The 15,154-nt window shown below is 48.0% G+C and overlaps 1 protein-coding gene across 3 annotated transcripts; it reads right to left on the bottom strand.

Moving 5' to 3' along the window:
- Positions 1–2,858: 2,858 nt before the first annotated feature.
- On the bottom strand, positions 2,859–13,253 carry FBLIM1 (filamin binding LIM protein 1). 3 transcript variants are annotated; one of them, XM_079987179.1, is made up of 8 exons: positions 13,044–13,253; positions 9,501–9,747; positions 8,480–8,643; positions 7,748–7,859; positions 7,063–7,232; positions 6,197–6,375; positions 5,880–5,997; positions 2,859–4,762 (listed from the first exon to the last, which is right to left on the bottom strand). In XM_079987179.1, the coding sequence occupies exons 2-8, from the start codon at positions 9,739–9,741 to the stop codon at positions 4,649–4,651; spliced, it is 1,098 nt and encodes a 365-aa protein (XP_079843305.1). In that variant the 5' UTR covers positions 9,742–9,747; positions 13,044–13,253; the 3' UTR covers positions 2,859–4,648. The 3 variants fall into 3 exon arrangements, with proteins under 3 accessions (XP_079843305.1, XP_079843306.1, XP_079843307.1); XM_079987180.1 differs by lacking the exon at positions 13,044–13,253 and adding an exon at positions 10,507–10,795; XM_079987181.1 differs by lacking the exon at positions 13,044–13,253 and adding an exon at positions 10,384–10,402.
- Between the last annotated feature and the right edge of the window lie 1,901 nt (positions 13,254–15,154).

The following is a 15,154-nucleotide window of genomic DNA, read 5'->3' on the forward strand; positions in this document are numbered from 1 at the left end:
GCCCCCTTCTCCTTGTGCCCTCCATCTTTCCCCACATCAGGGTCTTCTCCAGGGAGTCTTCTCTTCTCATGAGGTGGCCAAAGTATTGGAGCCTCAGCTTCACAATCTGTCCTTCCAGTGAGCACTCAGGGCTGATTTTCTTCAGAATGGAGAGGTTTGATCTTCTTGCAGTCCATGGGACTCTCAAGAGTCTCCTCCAGCACCAGAATTCAAAAGCATCAATTCTTCGGCGATCAGCCTTCTTTATGGTCCAGCTCTCACTTCCATACATCACTACTGGGAAAACCATAGCTTTAACAAGTAAACATACATAGGCACCTGCCACTCCTGATCTTACACAATGCTAAGGAGATGAATACTCTTGTTCCACACGTACCAAACATGTCAAGGCACATGCAGAAGACAGATTTGAAGAGACCCAGACTGCACCCTGGGCCCACCCTCTTCTCTTAAGACACCCAAAGGATGGTTGCCAGGAATGGTTTTTTAATCTACTTTTCCCAATCTGGGGCATTTATGCAAACACCCAAAAGGGCATGCCAGGAACAGCCCTATTTTAGGGATTTCCAATTGCTGGTGGCAAAGGACCCCCTCCAATTGCACTGGCAAAATACCTCGATCCAATTCCACACTAGGGTTACAATTGCATCTTCTTCCAAGTACAGGGGTGCCCCGCAAGACGAATGCCTCGCAAGACGAAAAACTCGCTAGACGAAAGGGTTTTCCATCTTTTGAGGCGCTTCGCAAGACGAATTTCCCTATGGGCTTGCTTCGCAAGACGAAACTTCTTGCAAGTTTTTTCCCTTTCCCCCCTTTTTCTAAGCCGCTAATAGCCGCTAAACCGCTAATAGCGCTAATCCGCTAATAGCCGTGCTTCGCAAGACGAAAAAACCGCAAGACGAAGAGACTCGCGCAACGGATTAATTTCGTCTTGCGAGGCACCACTGTATTGCATCAAGGGAACATTTCAAAAGAAATGCAGGTCGGTCCGTAACCTTTCGTGAAGTGATTAGTTGTATTAACATGTAACAGTGGTATGATATTGAGGAATAAAAGGCTAGAGTGTCAAAGCTGGGGTGGTAAGCACAGACCTGCATATCTATTTTCAGAAACATTATTTAATAACTCCTTGTGTAACTTGCAGTATCAAGCCCCAACAGCTTTATCACAGCAACAACTGTGTGCACTGAAAACTTAGGGCGACACTGAGAAATAATTGCACATGTTTCTCTTCATTCAAGACCTGATTATTGCCCCACCTTTCTGTCATCCGTGTATTTATTTTTGTCTCTCTTAGTCTGCATCTGTAATAATGGGATAGGATGACAGAAAAAATGACCTACTTTACTAATTAGATATAAAGAACTCTTGAGATAATGCGCACGGTAAGCTTTCAGCTTTTAGAAATGGTGCCTCAGCGAATGTGTTTTTTTATGCCATGAAAAAGCAATAAGGAGACATTACCTGATCAGTCTGGGATATTAGAGCCATGGTTCTTCTGTTTTAATGTTTTTGTGATCTCATGTTTTTAATATTTTGGAAATCCATTTATCTGTTCAGTATACATCTCTTAGGATATCTCACATCATATCCAGAGATCAAGTAGGAGGTTTTCATCTATGTTTGGATACAAATGGATGACAAAACCTTTCAAAACTGCCGATTTTAACCAATGATTTCAAAACTGCCCTGTTTTATTTTTATTTTATTGTTTCTTAGTATTACTGAGCAACGCTGGATACAAGGTTGCTGGTTTCTTGTATTTGTATCCATTTAAATTGGGAATTGCAATCACTGGCAATGTAACAACAGTCTTAGAATGGCCTCCGAGAGCGTTCCCTTTCCCCCTCATTCATTTGCTCCAGTCTGGGGTCCTCTCTTTCTCTCCCCCAGTATCCAATTTCCTTCCCCAGTGGGCATTTTTGCTGGTACAGTGGTGCCCCGCAAGACGAACGCCTCGCAAGACGGAAAACCCGCTAGACGAAAGGGTTTTCCGTTTTGGAGGCGCTTCGCAAAACAAATTTCCCTATGGGCTTGCTTCGCAAGACGAAATGTCTTGCGAGTTCCTGCGGGTTTCCCCCCTTCCCCCCCCCTTTTCCTAAGCCGCTTATCAGCTGATCCGCTGATAAGCCGCTTAACAGCTGATCGCTAAAAGCCGCTAAACCGCTAATAGCGCTAATCCGCTAAGCTGTCAATGGGCTTGCTTCACAAGACGAAAAAACCGCTATACGAAGAGCCTCACGGAACGGATTAATTTCGTCTTGCGAGGCACCACTGTATATCTGCCCCTCAAGAGACATGGGTAGGGCACAGTGAGACTGTGGCCACAAGCAGAAGATGAGGCCAGCACATCTGTTTCGAACTGCAATTCCCAGCAGGTCAGCATGGTCATTTTGGACTAAAACTCCCAACAGCCCCAGACAGCATGACTGGACAGATGTGAGTAGTCCAAAATACCTTGAGGGCTCCAGGTTGGGAAAGGCTACAGCATACAGTTTGGATCCCTGTAGCATTCTCACCTTGTATTTTTAATTGATTTAACCAGAAAATCACATAATGGCATTATAGGATCCATTTACAGTGGTACCTCTGGTTATGTACTTAATTCGTTCCAGTGGTCCATTCTTAACCTGACACTGTTCTTAACCTGAAGCACCACTTTAGCTAATGGGGCCTCCTGCTGCTGCCGCGCCAATGCCGCGCAATTTCTGTTCTCATCCTGAAGCAAAGTTCTTAACTTGAGGTACTATTTCTGGGTTAGCGGAGTCTGTAACCTGAAGCGTATGTAACCTGAAGCGTCTGTAACCCGAGGTACCACTGTATATATTTGCTTGTAACATCAAAACAGAAGAAAGCCATTGCATTTGAAGTCAAGTTTAATCAAGTTCGCGTATACGTGTGGTAATTTTGATGCCAGCTACGGCTTCCTGATATTGTTTCCAGAGGGGAAAAACTCAAGTGAACATCAGCGCAGTCCAGCAGACAGACAGGAAAGATATCAAAAGCATAAAAAAATCATAATAGTCATAAGAATCCCACACCCCGTACATTGTTTCCATGCATTTAAACAACTGATTGGTACAAATATATATATATGATTAAGACTGCAAAACAATTTTTGATACCGTGACAGTTTCAGGCTAAAATGAAGGTGGAAAGACCCTCTTCCCCATACCTAATAAATAGCTTTTGCCAGAACCTGCTATTAAGGTAGTGTTGCCTTGTGCTGCCCCCTGGTGGATAAGATGTGTGTTAATGGGCTGGGCAAGGTGCCTTCAGTGTGCACAAGAGAGTGTGCATATAGACACATACAGCCTTAAAGTTTTATCAGGCAAAATGAAACATTTGCCCAGGTTGATACTGGTGCAAGCATTTGAGTCACAATTAGGTGTTTCTCAGAGATTGGTGCTCCAAGCAAAACCAAAAGTACCACACAATAAGGTGTGATAGTCTTAATTTATACATTAACAACACAGCAAACCTACAGATGGCAAGGCCCAGTTTATAGTCCTTTGCTTGTGGTGTGTTCTGTATTTGCTCAAAAGCAGGCTTGCCTTCATGACCACATCACATGTTTTGAGCCTTGCCACTCAGATCTGGTCCTGGAGCTTAGCCTTTCGCCCACAGATTAAGCCTGATGCATTTGTGAGGTCACGACACACCTGAATTTGTTCCAGGCCTCACCTCCTTCCTTATCACCTCTTCAAGCAAGGTGGATGACAGCTGGGAATGCGGACTTACATTGTTAAAAGACCCTGTAATAAAGCTTCCTAACAACTTACTGCTCAGTTCCCTCCAGAGATCTCCCAGATAGAGGTGATCCTAAGACTTATATCCCCCATGCTCAATGACAAGAAGCTATACTCTCAGCCCTGCCATGGGATTTCAGATAGGGCTCTGAAGAACAGGGAGGGAAACATAAACTCGGGAAAAGAAAGGTGCTTGTAAGGTCCTGCTGCTTTTATACCAATAGTCTTGCTCCCAACAGCCTTGAGGCTTTGCTAGACTGACGAAGCAAAAGGTAGGGAATAAATCCCAAGTAAAGAAGTTTGGAATCCATCAACCACCTTGCAGCTGAGCTGCACACACATCCATACCATGTTCTGCTGGCTGAAAAGGGTTCCACACATTATATATCATAGAAATCATAGAATCATAGAGTTGGAAGAGACCACAAGCCCTCTTTGGAAAAAGATGCTCATATATTACACCAGTGGAAAGCAACTGGCAGCCTGCAGGGGGGGAATCCTGCCCATGGATGATTGACAGTTGACCAACTTTCACATGTGCCCTCTAGTGGTAAAAACAAAAAACAAAAAACCTTCTCCTGGCTCAGTCTCTCTCCCAGGAGAGGCATTGCACTGCTACAGGCTGTTACAGCCAAGGCCACTGGAAGGAAGAACAATACAGTAGGGGGAGATTCCTATAACTCCACCCTAGACTTTTAGCCAGCCTTGTTGCCAACCTTTGCATTACACACAACCCCAGGACTAATCCCCAACACTGAAAGGTTCCCCCCCACCCCAAGGCTCAGTTGAAAGTTAACAGGAGAGGCACAAACGGGGACGTCCAAATGCTGATGCACACCACTGCCTGGTTCCTGTGCTCTGTGCTGCAGCGTCTGGAAATATGCTTGTGATTCATTTGCTCAGCAAGATGATTCTTCAGTGTGTCTGATGTGGCAGGACTTGCAGAGGAGGTGGTTTCCCAAAGGATAGCAGCCCTCTTCTGTGGGTTCTGGGGACAGCAAGACCCAACATCTCTGCAGAATGAAAGGAACAAATAGAGTGTTTATCTGTGGTTAGCGTCCCTTTATGGGTAGGGTTGTAGCTCTGTGGCAGAGCACCTGCTTTGCATGCAGAAGGTCCCAGGTTCAATCCCCGCTGGCAGCATCCCCAGGTTGGGCTGGGAGAGACCCCTGCCTAAAACCCCGCAGAGCCATTGCTGCCAGTCAGCATAGACAATACTGAGCTGGGTAGATGGTCTGACTAAATATAAGACAGATTTCTGTGTTCCTGGGTCACAACAGTTTAAAGCTATTTGTGCAGACCTTCCCTATACAGATCCCGAACACTCACACCTTATTACCAGTGTTAGAAACTGAGATATGAAAGCTAGGAGCTAAATGGCACCTTAAACCTAGGTTATGGGCGCAATAACAGGACGTCTAGGCACACTTTTTTATAACAAGAATACAAATCTAAAAATTAATGAACTGCAGCTAAAATATTAAGTTCATTTTTCACGTGCTCTAGTTCTTCCCCTGCCTACCCCCTAATATTAATATTAAGAGGGTCTCTTCTCTAGTCTTCAGAAACTAGCTGGAAGTGGGGAGGCAGAAAAAGGACCTATTTTCCTTCCATTCTGCAGTTTCAGTCTGAAATCTTAGGTGCAGTACTGCACGGAGAGCTCAGAAACTGCCCTAATGAAATTCCCTGTCGCAAAAATGTGTATAGAACAATGGAAGTTTTGAACACTGCTTATTACCTATTTACTAGTCCTTCAAATACAGCTCCAGTGCATTTGTTCATATGCCCCCTCTTTTGTTATAAAGGAACTATCCATAATATTTTGTCTTGTCCACATTCATTTGGTGAGCTGCAACTTGGGAGTCCTGGAGATGTTGGGACCTTTCACATTCAAAATAGATGCTCCACCACTGAGCTGAGCTGCAGTCCTTCCCCTGATTCTCAATCTCTCTCTGTTATTCCTCGTTTACTTTTGATGTATGATTGAAAACCTTTGAACAGTACTTGTATTTCACATTTTAAAGAATGGCACTCGCCTTCAAACATGGCTCGTGGTGATGATCTTGGTTAATCTCCCTCCCACACTGCATGACCTCAGCCATTGGACACCAAACCCTCTCCCAGGCTTACTTCACAGCGGTAGCAGTCCTCATGGAAGTTTTGCCCCATGCACTCTATCTTGTATGAGTCCCTTCCATCACTGGGGATAATGGGCCTCTCACAGGCACTGCACACAGAAGCATACCTCCTGGAAGGGGAAAAGAAAGGTCGTGACTATGATTCCCTCTGCATGTCCATGGCACAAACTTTATCTTATCCCAAATACTTCTTAAACTCTGAGTGCTTTGTGTGCGTCACTCAGGGCACCCCAGACGTCAACTTTGTTGGTATGAGGAAAAGGAGATTAAATCCACCTTTCAAGAAGTGCTTAGTTCTTATCGTCATACCTGTAGAAGTCATCCAGGCAATGCACAGCATCGTCGTCGCCAACAGCAAAGACCTCGTCACCAATGGCCCGGTGGCATACGACACAGGTGAAGCACTCTGGGTGGAATCCATGGCCCATGGCCCGCACAATTTGGTTCACGATTAAGGCCTGGCACTTTCTACACTTCTCCAGGGTGTTCTGGAAGGGCAGGATGTATCCGGAATGAAGCAGAGAGATATTAGATGCAGATTTTCAGTGTCCTGATTGAAGGGGGTCAATAGCATGCATTCTGATGCTTTCCTCAAAACACTCAGTGTGTAAGACACCCCGGGTTGTATCCAACCAAGACCTACTCAGAGTAGACACACTGCACTGCAGTGGGTTGGACTAGATCAGGCATAGGCAAACTCGGCCCTGCAGTTGTTTTGAGACTACAATTCCCATCATCCCTGACCACTGGTCCTGTTAGCTAGGGGTGATGGGAGTTGTAGTCCCAAAAATATCTGGAGGGCCGAGTTTGCCTATGCCTGGACTAGATAACTCTTGGGGTGCCTTTCAACTCAACAATTCTATTAAATGAATCTAAGTAAGTCATGGCCATGAACTTCAATGGATTTACTTTGAGGAGGATTTACTACCCTCCCCATTAAAAACCGTAAGCCCAGTAAGCCATAAGCCTGGAATCTACAAACAAACACTAATGGCACCAGGCCTCCTTCCCTGGGGAGACTATTCCACAATCAGGGAGCCACCACTGAAAAGGCCCATTCTCATGTTGCCACCCTCCACACCTCTTTTGGAGAGGGCACACAAATAAGGTCCATGGGTGTCCTGTGGACCTTGAGCCACAAAACAGGGGAGAGGAGAAGAGGCAGAGATATGTACCTGGTAGCAGGTGACACACAGGGGCCGCCCCTCTTTCTGGTAGTAGCGCTGTCCCACCAGGGCACTGTGACATGTTCGGCACGTGAAACAGTCAGCGTGGTACTGTTTGTTCATCGCCTCAAGCGTGGGAGTCCCAGGAGAGATGTTTTTGTGACAAAAAGCACAGATATCTGGAAGAAAGAATCGCATGGGCTTCCATCCAACAAAGTTTTACTCATAGCAGACCCACTGAAATTAATGGGCTGAGCTAGTAGTGGACATTAACGTCAATGGGTCCACTCTGATTAGGACCAGCACTGGATACAATCCTATATGTTTTAAGTCAGTGGGTCCCTTTCTCCCAAGGTTAATCCATGGAACCTTTGTAAAGAGTAGCACTTTGGAAACACAGGTGACTCTCAACTTACATGGGGGCTATGTTCTGGGGATCACATGTAAAACCAAAACTGCACGCAGTCAAAACACATTGGTTTCAACTGCAGGTAGGATTGCCAAAGTCATTTTTCCTGGACTCCTGCTCCATTTCCACCCCCCTTTTAATTTTTTTGCTAAGTACGTAAAGCTGAACACACACACTAATTAAATGTGCATAAGTTGTGAGTTACCTGTAATAATTCTATGGAGCCCCCAAAAGAACCGATTTCTACACATACATATTCCTTCTTGGTGTGCAGTTTATTCTTACCTTTTGCAACAGTATTCTCCACCTTCCTCTCTGTCTGATGCTCACCAGCCCAACCAAGGGTTGAGGTCAGAATTTTAGGTTGCCTCAGTTCTGCTGCAAAGGTTGAAGTCGTCTAGAAAACAGGAAGAAGTAGACTAAGGCAGGCTGAGCACCGTCACAATATATTTCTGGGTGGCAGAGGTTAGCTTCAAAGGTATGAGCAAATGAACCACAACTGATGCTTTTAAGGGCTCTTGTGCCTTTAGTGAAAAGTTTACTTTTTGCAAGTTCAGGCCACTTTATTGCTTCCTGTTGATCATGGTAGAAAATTAATAGCCTCTTTTAACGACCTCAGTGTCAGTTTCTGTCCCTGGGGGCAAGCAGGGGGAGCTTTACTAGTTACCCCTCTCTTTTCAAAAAATTAAAGAACCATTGCTAAATGGGACTTATTTGTGAACAAACATTGCAGAAGGATCTTTGCCACAAGTAGAGATATTGCTGGATAACATAGACTTATAGTAAATATTTGTGTAGATGTTCTAATTCAGCCTCCAGCTAATTGTAGGAAAACAATGCCTCAGCAAGGTTTAAGGGCTCAAATAAGGAAGCAACTATCGCCTGGGTCCTCGATGATAACAAAGAGAACAAGCTGATATGAAGTCATGTGGAACGAGCCCAAGAGAGAAGAAACTACCCACTTATTGCATTAAAAGGTGATTGTCCAGATAGATCCTTCAGCAGAAATAAGGTTACCTGCAAGGGTGTGGGGGAAACTGATGTTTGTGTCTGGAGATCAGAACCAAGTGTCTCCACTGAGAAAGGTTTAGAACATGGTGGTGGTGGAGGAAAGATGCTATCCAGGCTAGGGCCCACTGCATTACAGGACAGGATGGGAGGAGTTGGCAAGGCAGAACAACCTGAAACAGACACAGAACGACAGCTGCCTTAAGGACTCAAAACTTGGTTTAATCATCTTTGTACATTTTTAAAACAAGAGGTTCAGCAGCTCAAACTTGTTCTGAAGATATGCTAGGAGATACCAAGAAACCCCAACCCCTACTGCTTAACCCTAGATAGTGTGGGACGCTGAGGGGTTACTCTTAAACATACTCTAAACAAGCTGAGGGAGCATTATTACTCTCCCAGATACTGGTGCTCAGAACTGAAAGCAGGAAGGGCCCACAGGTCAGCGGTCGAACCGCTGTCTTGCATGCAGAAGGCCCCAAGCTGAATCCCCAATGGCATCACCCAGCAGGACTCCTTGCCTAGAATCCAAGACAGCTGCTGCCAGTCAGTGTAGACCATTCTGAGCTTGAGGGAACAAAGGTCTGACTCTGTCAAATGCAGCTTCCTCTCTTCCTACTACACTCTATGAAGGTACAGTTAAGGCACTTTGCAAACATCTATCGGAACACAGAAAGTTGCCTTATTCCAAGTCAGACCATCAAGTCCACCTAGCTCAGTATGGCCAACACTGACTGGCAGCAATAGCTCTCTAGGGTTTAAGGTAAGGGATCTTTTCCCTATCCTACCTGGAGATGCTGCCGCCAGGGATTGAACCTCTGCCACAGAGCTACAGCCCTTAGTTGAATGCTTGTATTTTTAATTGATTCACACTCCTGGCCCTGGATATGGGCTCCTCAGCTGAGCCTTGGCTAAAGGGAGCCCTTCCAGGACAAGGGTCTTGGCCAGCTGTCCTCCTGTCCTCTCTGTGCTTCCCCTGCACCTGAGACAGACTACAGCATCACTTCACTGTGATTTCAGTTCCTCTCACCTCCATTGGAAACGCCCACTGTCCCTTCATAGCAGCCTCTGCTCCCTTTAACAGTGCCAGAAGATGTTTGGATCAGGGAGGGAGCAGCAGACTTCAATGCCTCCTTGGAGAGGCTGTTGCTGGGTGGAAGTTGAGCCCTCTGTGACTTTGCTTCACTTCTCACCATGTGGTCCCTCCTGGGTGGAGTGAGGGTGATGAAGATGGACGAGGCAATCCGTTTCTCCACCTTGTTGGACAGCATTTTCTCCTGGGACAAAGAACAGAGGGAGAGACATTTGGGGTTGTGGTCCTGCAAGGCCCCGTTCCCAGAATCTTTCCATCCCTCCAGGCAGTTTGGTTATTTGGGAGGCTCGAATGAGCAAGCGAGAGAGAATGACATGGTGGGAATGGGTGGGGAAATTTGGGTCTGGGAAAGCCAACTTCCACCCCATCTCTGCTGCAGGCTCTGTGAAGCCACCAGCCTCACTTTTTACATCTGCAAAACGTCAACAGCTGCATTATGGCGAAAGGAATCAACATTATGGGCCAAAATTGCTCAACCAATGCTCCAATATAAGTTTGTTCCATGTCCTATATGAATTGTGCATGGTACAGCAATTTTGCAATCACAGAATTGTAAAGCTGGAAGGGACCCAATAGAAGGAATCAAAATTAATTTGCATACTTGTGTTCTGTTGCATGTGGCAAAGGAAGGCAAAGGGCAACATTTCCCTTCTTGTTTCCTTTTCCATCCTCCCAGCTCCACCAGGCATTGCCCACGGAGCGGCCCATTTCATGAACACAGCTTAAAAAGGACAAGGAGCATTGCCTTTTTGGAACATGAAAGTTGAGTCTCAAGATGCTGGGTCCAACAATGGCAGATGCACAAACGAAACAAAACTACCATGCATGAAAAGCACTTCACAAAATTTAAAGCAGAAAAAAGTGGGAAGCAATCAACAACACCACAGAGCAGTCGCTGCAAAACAAGAAGCCATTTCTCCCTTTGGCACTCCCGTGCACCAACCTTCCTTCCTCCTTTGCCTCAAAAAAATCTTCATTCCTGGGAGCAGGGAAGGAAAGGAAAAGCTGTTTCTCTGCAGCAGAACAAGACCTGACAGACCTGGGAGCAGCGTTTCAACAGGAGGCCTGACGTGGAGCCAGCCAAGGGATTGCCACAGCCCAGTCCTGAGGCAGCTGCTCTGAGCCACAGCTCTGCCTCATCACCATCCCACAAGGAATGGGGCGGAAGCGATAAGGAAGTGGGCAAAGGGCAGCCCTGCTTCAGGCAGGTGCTGGCTCTGAGGCTCGTCCCCAACGCCCAGGCTGTGTCTGCAGCAGTGGAGCTGAACAGCCTGGGTCTTTTTTTTACTCCTACCCCTCTATAACTTGCTAAAAGCATTCCTACGCTTCCCCCTACTGGGGTGGCATGTGAAAGTTTGTGGTTATGCATAGTTCTGCTCTCCTGTGCAGAATCAGGGGAGGTGGCTGCCAGTTTAATTAAATACTTTACTTGTCCCCACCCAAATAACAGGGAGCCTGACCTTCTAATTAAACAAGCAGGCCACGCCATGCCTTGGGGTCTTCAGGCTTCTCTGGGCAACCATGGAAGATTAACCTGGACACCTCTTTTATCTCCCTGTCCCCTGCCACCCATAATTTCTGGCATTCCTCTGGCTTCTTTCCAAACTCCTGTGCCTCTTGAAAGGCCTGCAGCTGTCTGGCTCAAGGACCCACCATGACTATCTCTTTAGACTAGAAGCCTCCCTCATTTTCTGGGGGAGGCTACTCTGGAGCAGGGAGGGGCTATGAGTCAATTTTGGTTTATCTCAATTCCTCATTTTTCCAATATTAAATTCAGTTTTCCACATTTCCACACCAGTTTGCAATATTTCTTAAGAAGTCTTCATGGGAATTCATAAGCATGTTAGTGTGAATTTCTTCTGTAATAGATGTGTTTGTATGCCACACTGCGTAATAAATGTATTTCCGCAAAACAATATTTATAATGCTACTCTGGATATTTGCTGGTTGGATGCATATATTCTTAGCTGGAGAGCTACGTTGCAAATTCTGGAGAGGTGCAAATTATGAGGGATTGCTGTGTTTCGGTTTACAAATTGTTTCAGTGTGAATTAAGTAAGTTCACCTTTAAATGTCAACTGAATTGAATTTTCTGTCCCTGTCTAGCTATGATGGCCAAAAAAATAGATCCCTTCCTCTCCAGCCACTAATTCTATTGTAACACTTTGGCTTGCAAAGGACCTAATGCTATATTGGCTGTGAAGAGCAGAATAAACACAATAAATGTACAAAGCAACACCATTATTATTATTATTGCAAGAGGATACAAAAAAATAAGATTCTGAAGGTGCTAGAGAGGTGATGCTCTGCCTTGCACCCTTGCCTACAGCCAGCCTGCGGGAGGGTGTGTGTGTCCCATTTTCAGGGTGAAGCCTCCAACACATTGGTGGAAAGCCAGCCACTTCCTCATCTGCCAATGGAAGAAGGCCTTTCTGCCTTGCCAAACCTCACAGCATGCACCCCATGTCTACTTGGGAGTAAGTCCCCTTTGTATTCTGTGGGGCTTCCTCCCTGGGAAGAGTGCCTTGGATTGCAGCCTTTGCCTCTTAGGACAATATTGGAGACACAAACTTCTAAGCTGCACATGCATGCTATTTTCGTTTTCAAAGTGCAGAGGTTTTTCACCTAAAGACAACCAACACCTTCACTTAAACAAGGGTACCTAAGTTATCACCTTACCAGGCTCACAGTCCTGACAAGCAAAAGCTAGAGTTTCCCTTTCCCAGGATCACCATGCAAGCAGAGGGAAGCAGGGTCCTGACAAGGCCACTCCCCCCCCAAAAAAGAGAGGAAACGAGGCACAAGAGTTTGCAACACTAACGTTTTGTAGGGAGAACTGAAGTGGGGATAATCATGCTAGGAATCAAGACCGCTGTAGGCTTTCTTTGGGTAGGGGGTTGTTTCGGTGGGGGCCACTCCCTGCACCGAGGCTGTGTCTGTGGAGGAGAAACAGGCGCCCCCAGTGGCGGACCTACATTTGTGGGAGGGGTCCCCGAAGCTTGAACTGTTATGCGGGCCCCTTTGCAACCAGCAGCAAGTTTTGGGTAACCACTGTGATCATCTTCCACGACGGATCACCACACCTTTGCAACATCTGTGCAAACTTTGGGATCGTTGAAATGCATCCAGCAAAAAAAAAAAAAAATCCATCAAACTTGGCCTACTAGACCCAAATCTTAGAAGCAATGTAGACTAAATGGGGGCCCCTCCAGGATTAGGGGCCCTGAATTAGTTTCATCATAGTAGATCCACCCCTGGGCGCGCTCCCCCCCCCCATCTCCGCCCTGGCTCCCCAAAAGTCCTCCGGGACATTGAATGGGGCAGCTCCCGGCTGGATGGCGAGGCAGGCAGGGCTGTGCCCACGGGCGCCTCCTGCAGGGGGAGGCCCCAAAGGGCGGGAGACCCTTCGCTTCTGGCGGGCCGGGGAGGCTGCGGAGGGCCACCCACAAGGGCGCCGGACACCCTTGGACGCCACCCTACCTGGATCCGCGGCAACGCTGGTCCGGCCACTTGGTACCTGCCCGGCGCAGCGGAGAGGGGCAGGGAGGGAGGCGTGTGCCAACGGAGAGAGAGAGGGAGGCGGGCCGGGCTGGCGGCCCCCGGCTGATCTCGCCCCGGTCGCCGGGAGGGAAGGGTCTGCTGCCCCCGCCTGCTGCGTCCTGCTCGCCGTCCTCGACGGGCGCCGTCTGCCCGCTTCCCGCCCCTCCTCGAACAAAAGGTGGCCCCGCCCGCCCGCGCGCGCCCCGCCCCCTCCGTCCCGCTACCTACCTGGGTCCGGGGGCTCCCCTCCTGCAAGCCCACCCCTTTCTCCGGCAAGCTCCCACATGCCGGCCCGGCCCGAGGTGGAGGAGCAGCCCGCGCCAGGCAGCCAGATCAGGACACCCAAAAACGGGGCGCCAGAGATCGGCTGCCTCTGCTACTGACTGGGGGGGCAAGATGCAGCCGCATCGGGGCACAGAATAGCCACGGAGAGCCTTAGCCCTCACCCCCCATCGGCATTTGCGCCTTTGGAAGCAGTGGCGTAGCGTGGGTTGTCAGCACCCGGGGCAAGGCAAGTAATTTGCGCCCCCTAACCAGTGGATTTGCGGTCCCTAACTCTAACCCCCAGATGTTGCGGCCGGCCCCCCCTGCACCCCCCACGCTACGCCACTGTTCCCTTGGACCAAAAGAGAGCCCATTTAGGCCAACATCTTAGGAGCCAACGTGTAGGGGCCAAGGTCCCTTCGTGCATCCCCCCTAAAATATTTAGGCATTGCCATTCAAATGGTGTGTGTGCACTGAGTCATGTGATCGATTATGCAGGTTGGGGCTTACCTGGGCCCCCCAATATTTTATTCCAAGTTGGCACCACTGCCCCCAAAGACTTCTCCTGGACACACTCACTGATACCCTCTGCCACACATGGGTATCCAGGCCCTGTCACTGAAGCCAAGAAAAATAGGTTTAAATTCTCTGAACCCTCTCTAGCCCAGGGGCCGCAAAACCTTTTTGGACCTGGGGGCGCATTTGAAATCCTAAGAAACACTCACAAGCACCGCCATTTCACAGAACAAAAACCAGCAATCCTCAGACCACATAAAACCTACACCAGGCATAGGCAAAGTCGGCCCTCCAGATGTTTTGGGACTACAACGCCCATCATCCCTAGCTAAAAGGACCAATGGTCAGGGATGATGGGAATTGTAGTCTCGAAACATCTGGAGGGCCGAGGTTGCCTATGCCTGTCCTACACCCTACTTCCAAAAGAAGGCAGGTGAAACGCAAAAAAGTAGGCACCTCACTCCAAGAACCCTAATTTATTCTAAATTAAAATTAGGAGGAGCAGGGTACAGGATCAGTGGGTGCCAAGGGGGGAGGCTGAGAATGCTGTGGTGCCCGCTGGCAGCAGATCCCAGAAGAATCCTGCTGGAAAAGTTGATAAAGAGTCCCATCTAGGCCAGCACCCAGTCCTCACAGTGGCCAACCAGTTACCCCAAAGGGAAGCCTGTGAGTGAGACCTGGGCACAACAGCAGCCCTCTCCCCACTAGCAGCACACTATCCAAGGACAAAAGGAAACAGTGCTTCAGGTGCTGTGGAACTCACCGCCACAGGCTACTGCAACGAAAGCCAGCTGGCATAAGAAGCAAGCGTTGCAAAGGACTGGGTAAGGTTGTGGGCCTAGTGACAGTCTCTCTGCCTCTGGCGTTCCCCTCTCATGTCTTGGCCCTGAATCATCTTTGCTGCTTCATGGAGACCACTTCCCTCTATGGGAGACAATGTTTTCTCCAGCCTGACCTTGCAAGGGGCAAGGGTACAGATGTGTTTCTCAACTCCCAAGCAGAGCTCAGACGCTGCGTGCTCTGAGTCATTGGCCAGCCTTGGAATGAACCTTTGCAAATATGCGCCACCACAAACTACAGGATAGAACAAAGGCCTTCGACTCCTTGTGATATTTCACACAGGAATGTAGGAAAGTGGCCTTACACTGAGCCAGACCCTTTGTCCACCTTGCTCAGTTTTGCCAATAGCCTGGTGCCCCAGAGAAGCTCCCCCCCCCCGCCCTGCAAGCAAGACATGAGCACAACAGCCCCTCCCCACTTGTGATCCCCAG

This window comes from Podarcis cretensis (assembly GCF_951804945.1).
Source record: "Podarcis cretensis genome assembly, chromosome: 8".
NCBI classification, from domain to species: Eukaryota; Metazoa; Chordata; class Lepidosauria; order Squamata; family Lacertidae; genus Podarcis; species Podarcis cretensis.

Bases quoted from the DNA above. Each gene is read 5' to 3' on its own strand.
- FBLIM1 (XM_079987181.1), bottom strand. The intron at 7,860-8,479 runs GTAACCTTATTT...CCTGTTTTCTAG, and splicing joins TTTCCCCCACACCCTTGCAG to ACGACTTCAACCTTTGCAGC. The intron at 6,376-7,062 runs GTACATATCTCT...CTGCCCTTCCAG, and splicing joins TGTGTGTCACCTGCTACCAG to AACACCCTGGAGAAGTGTAG.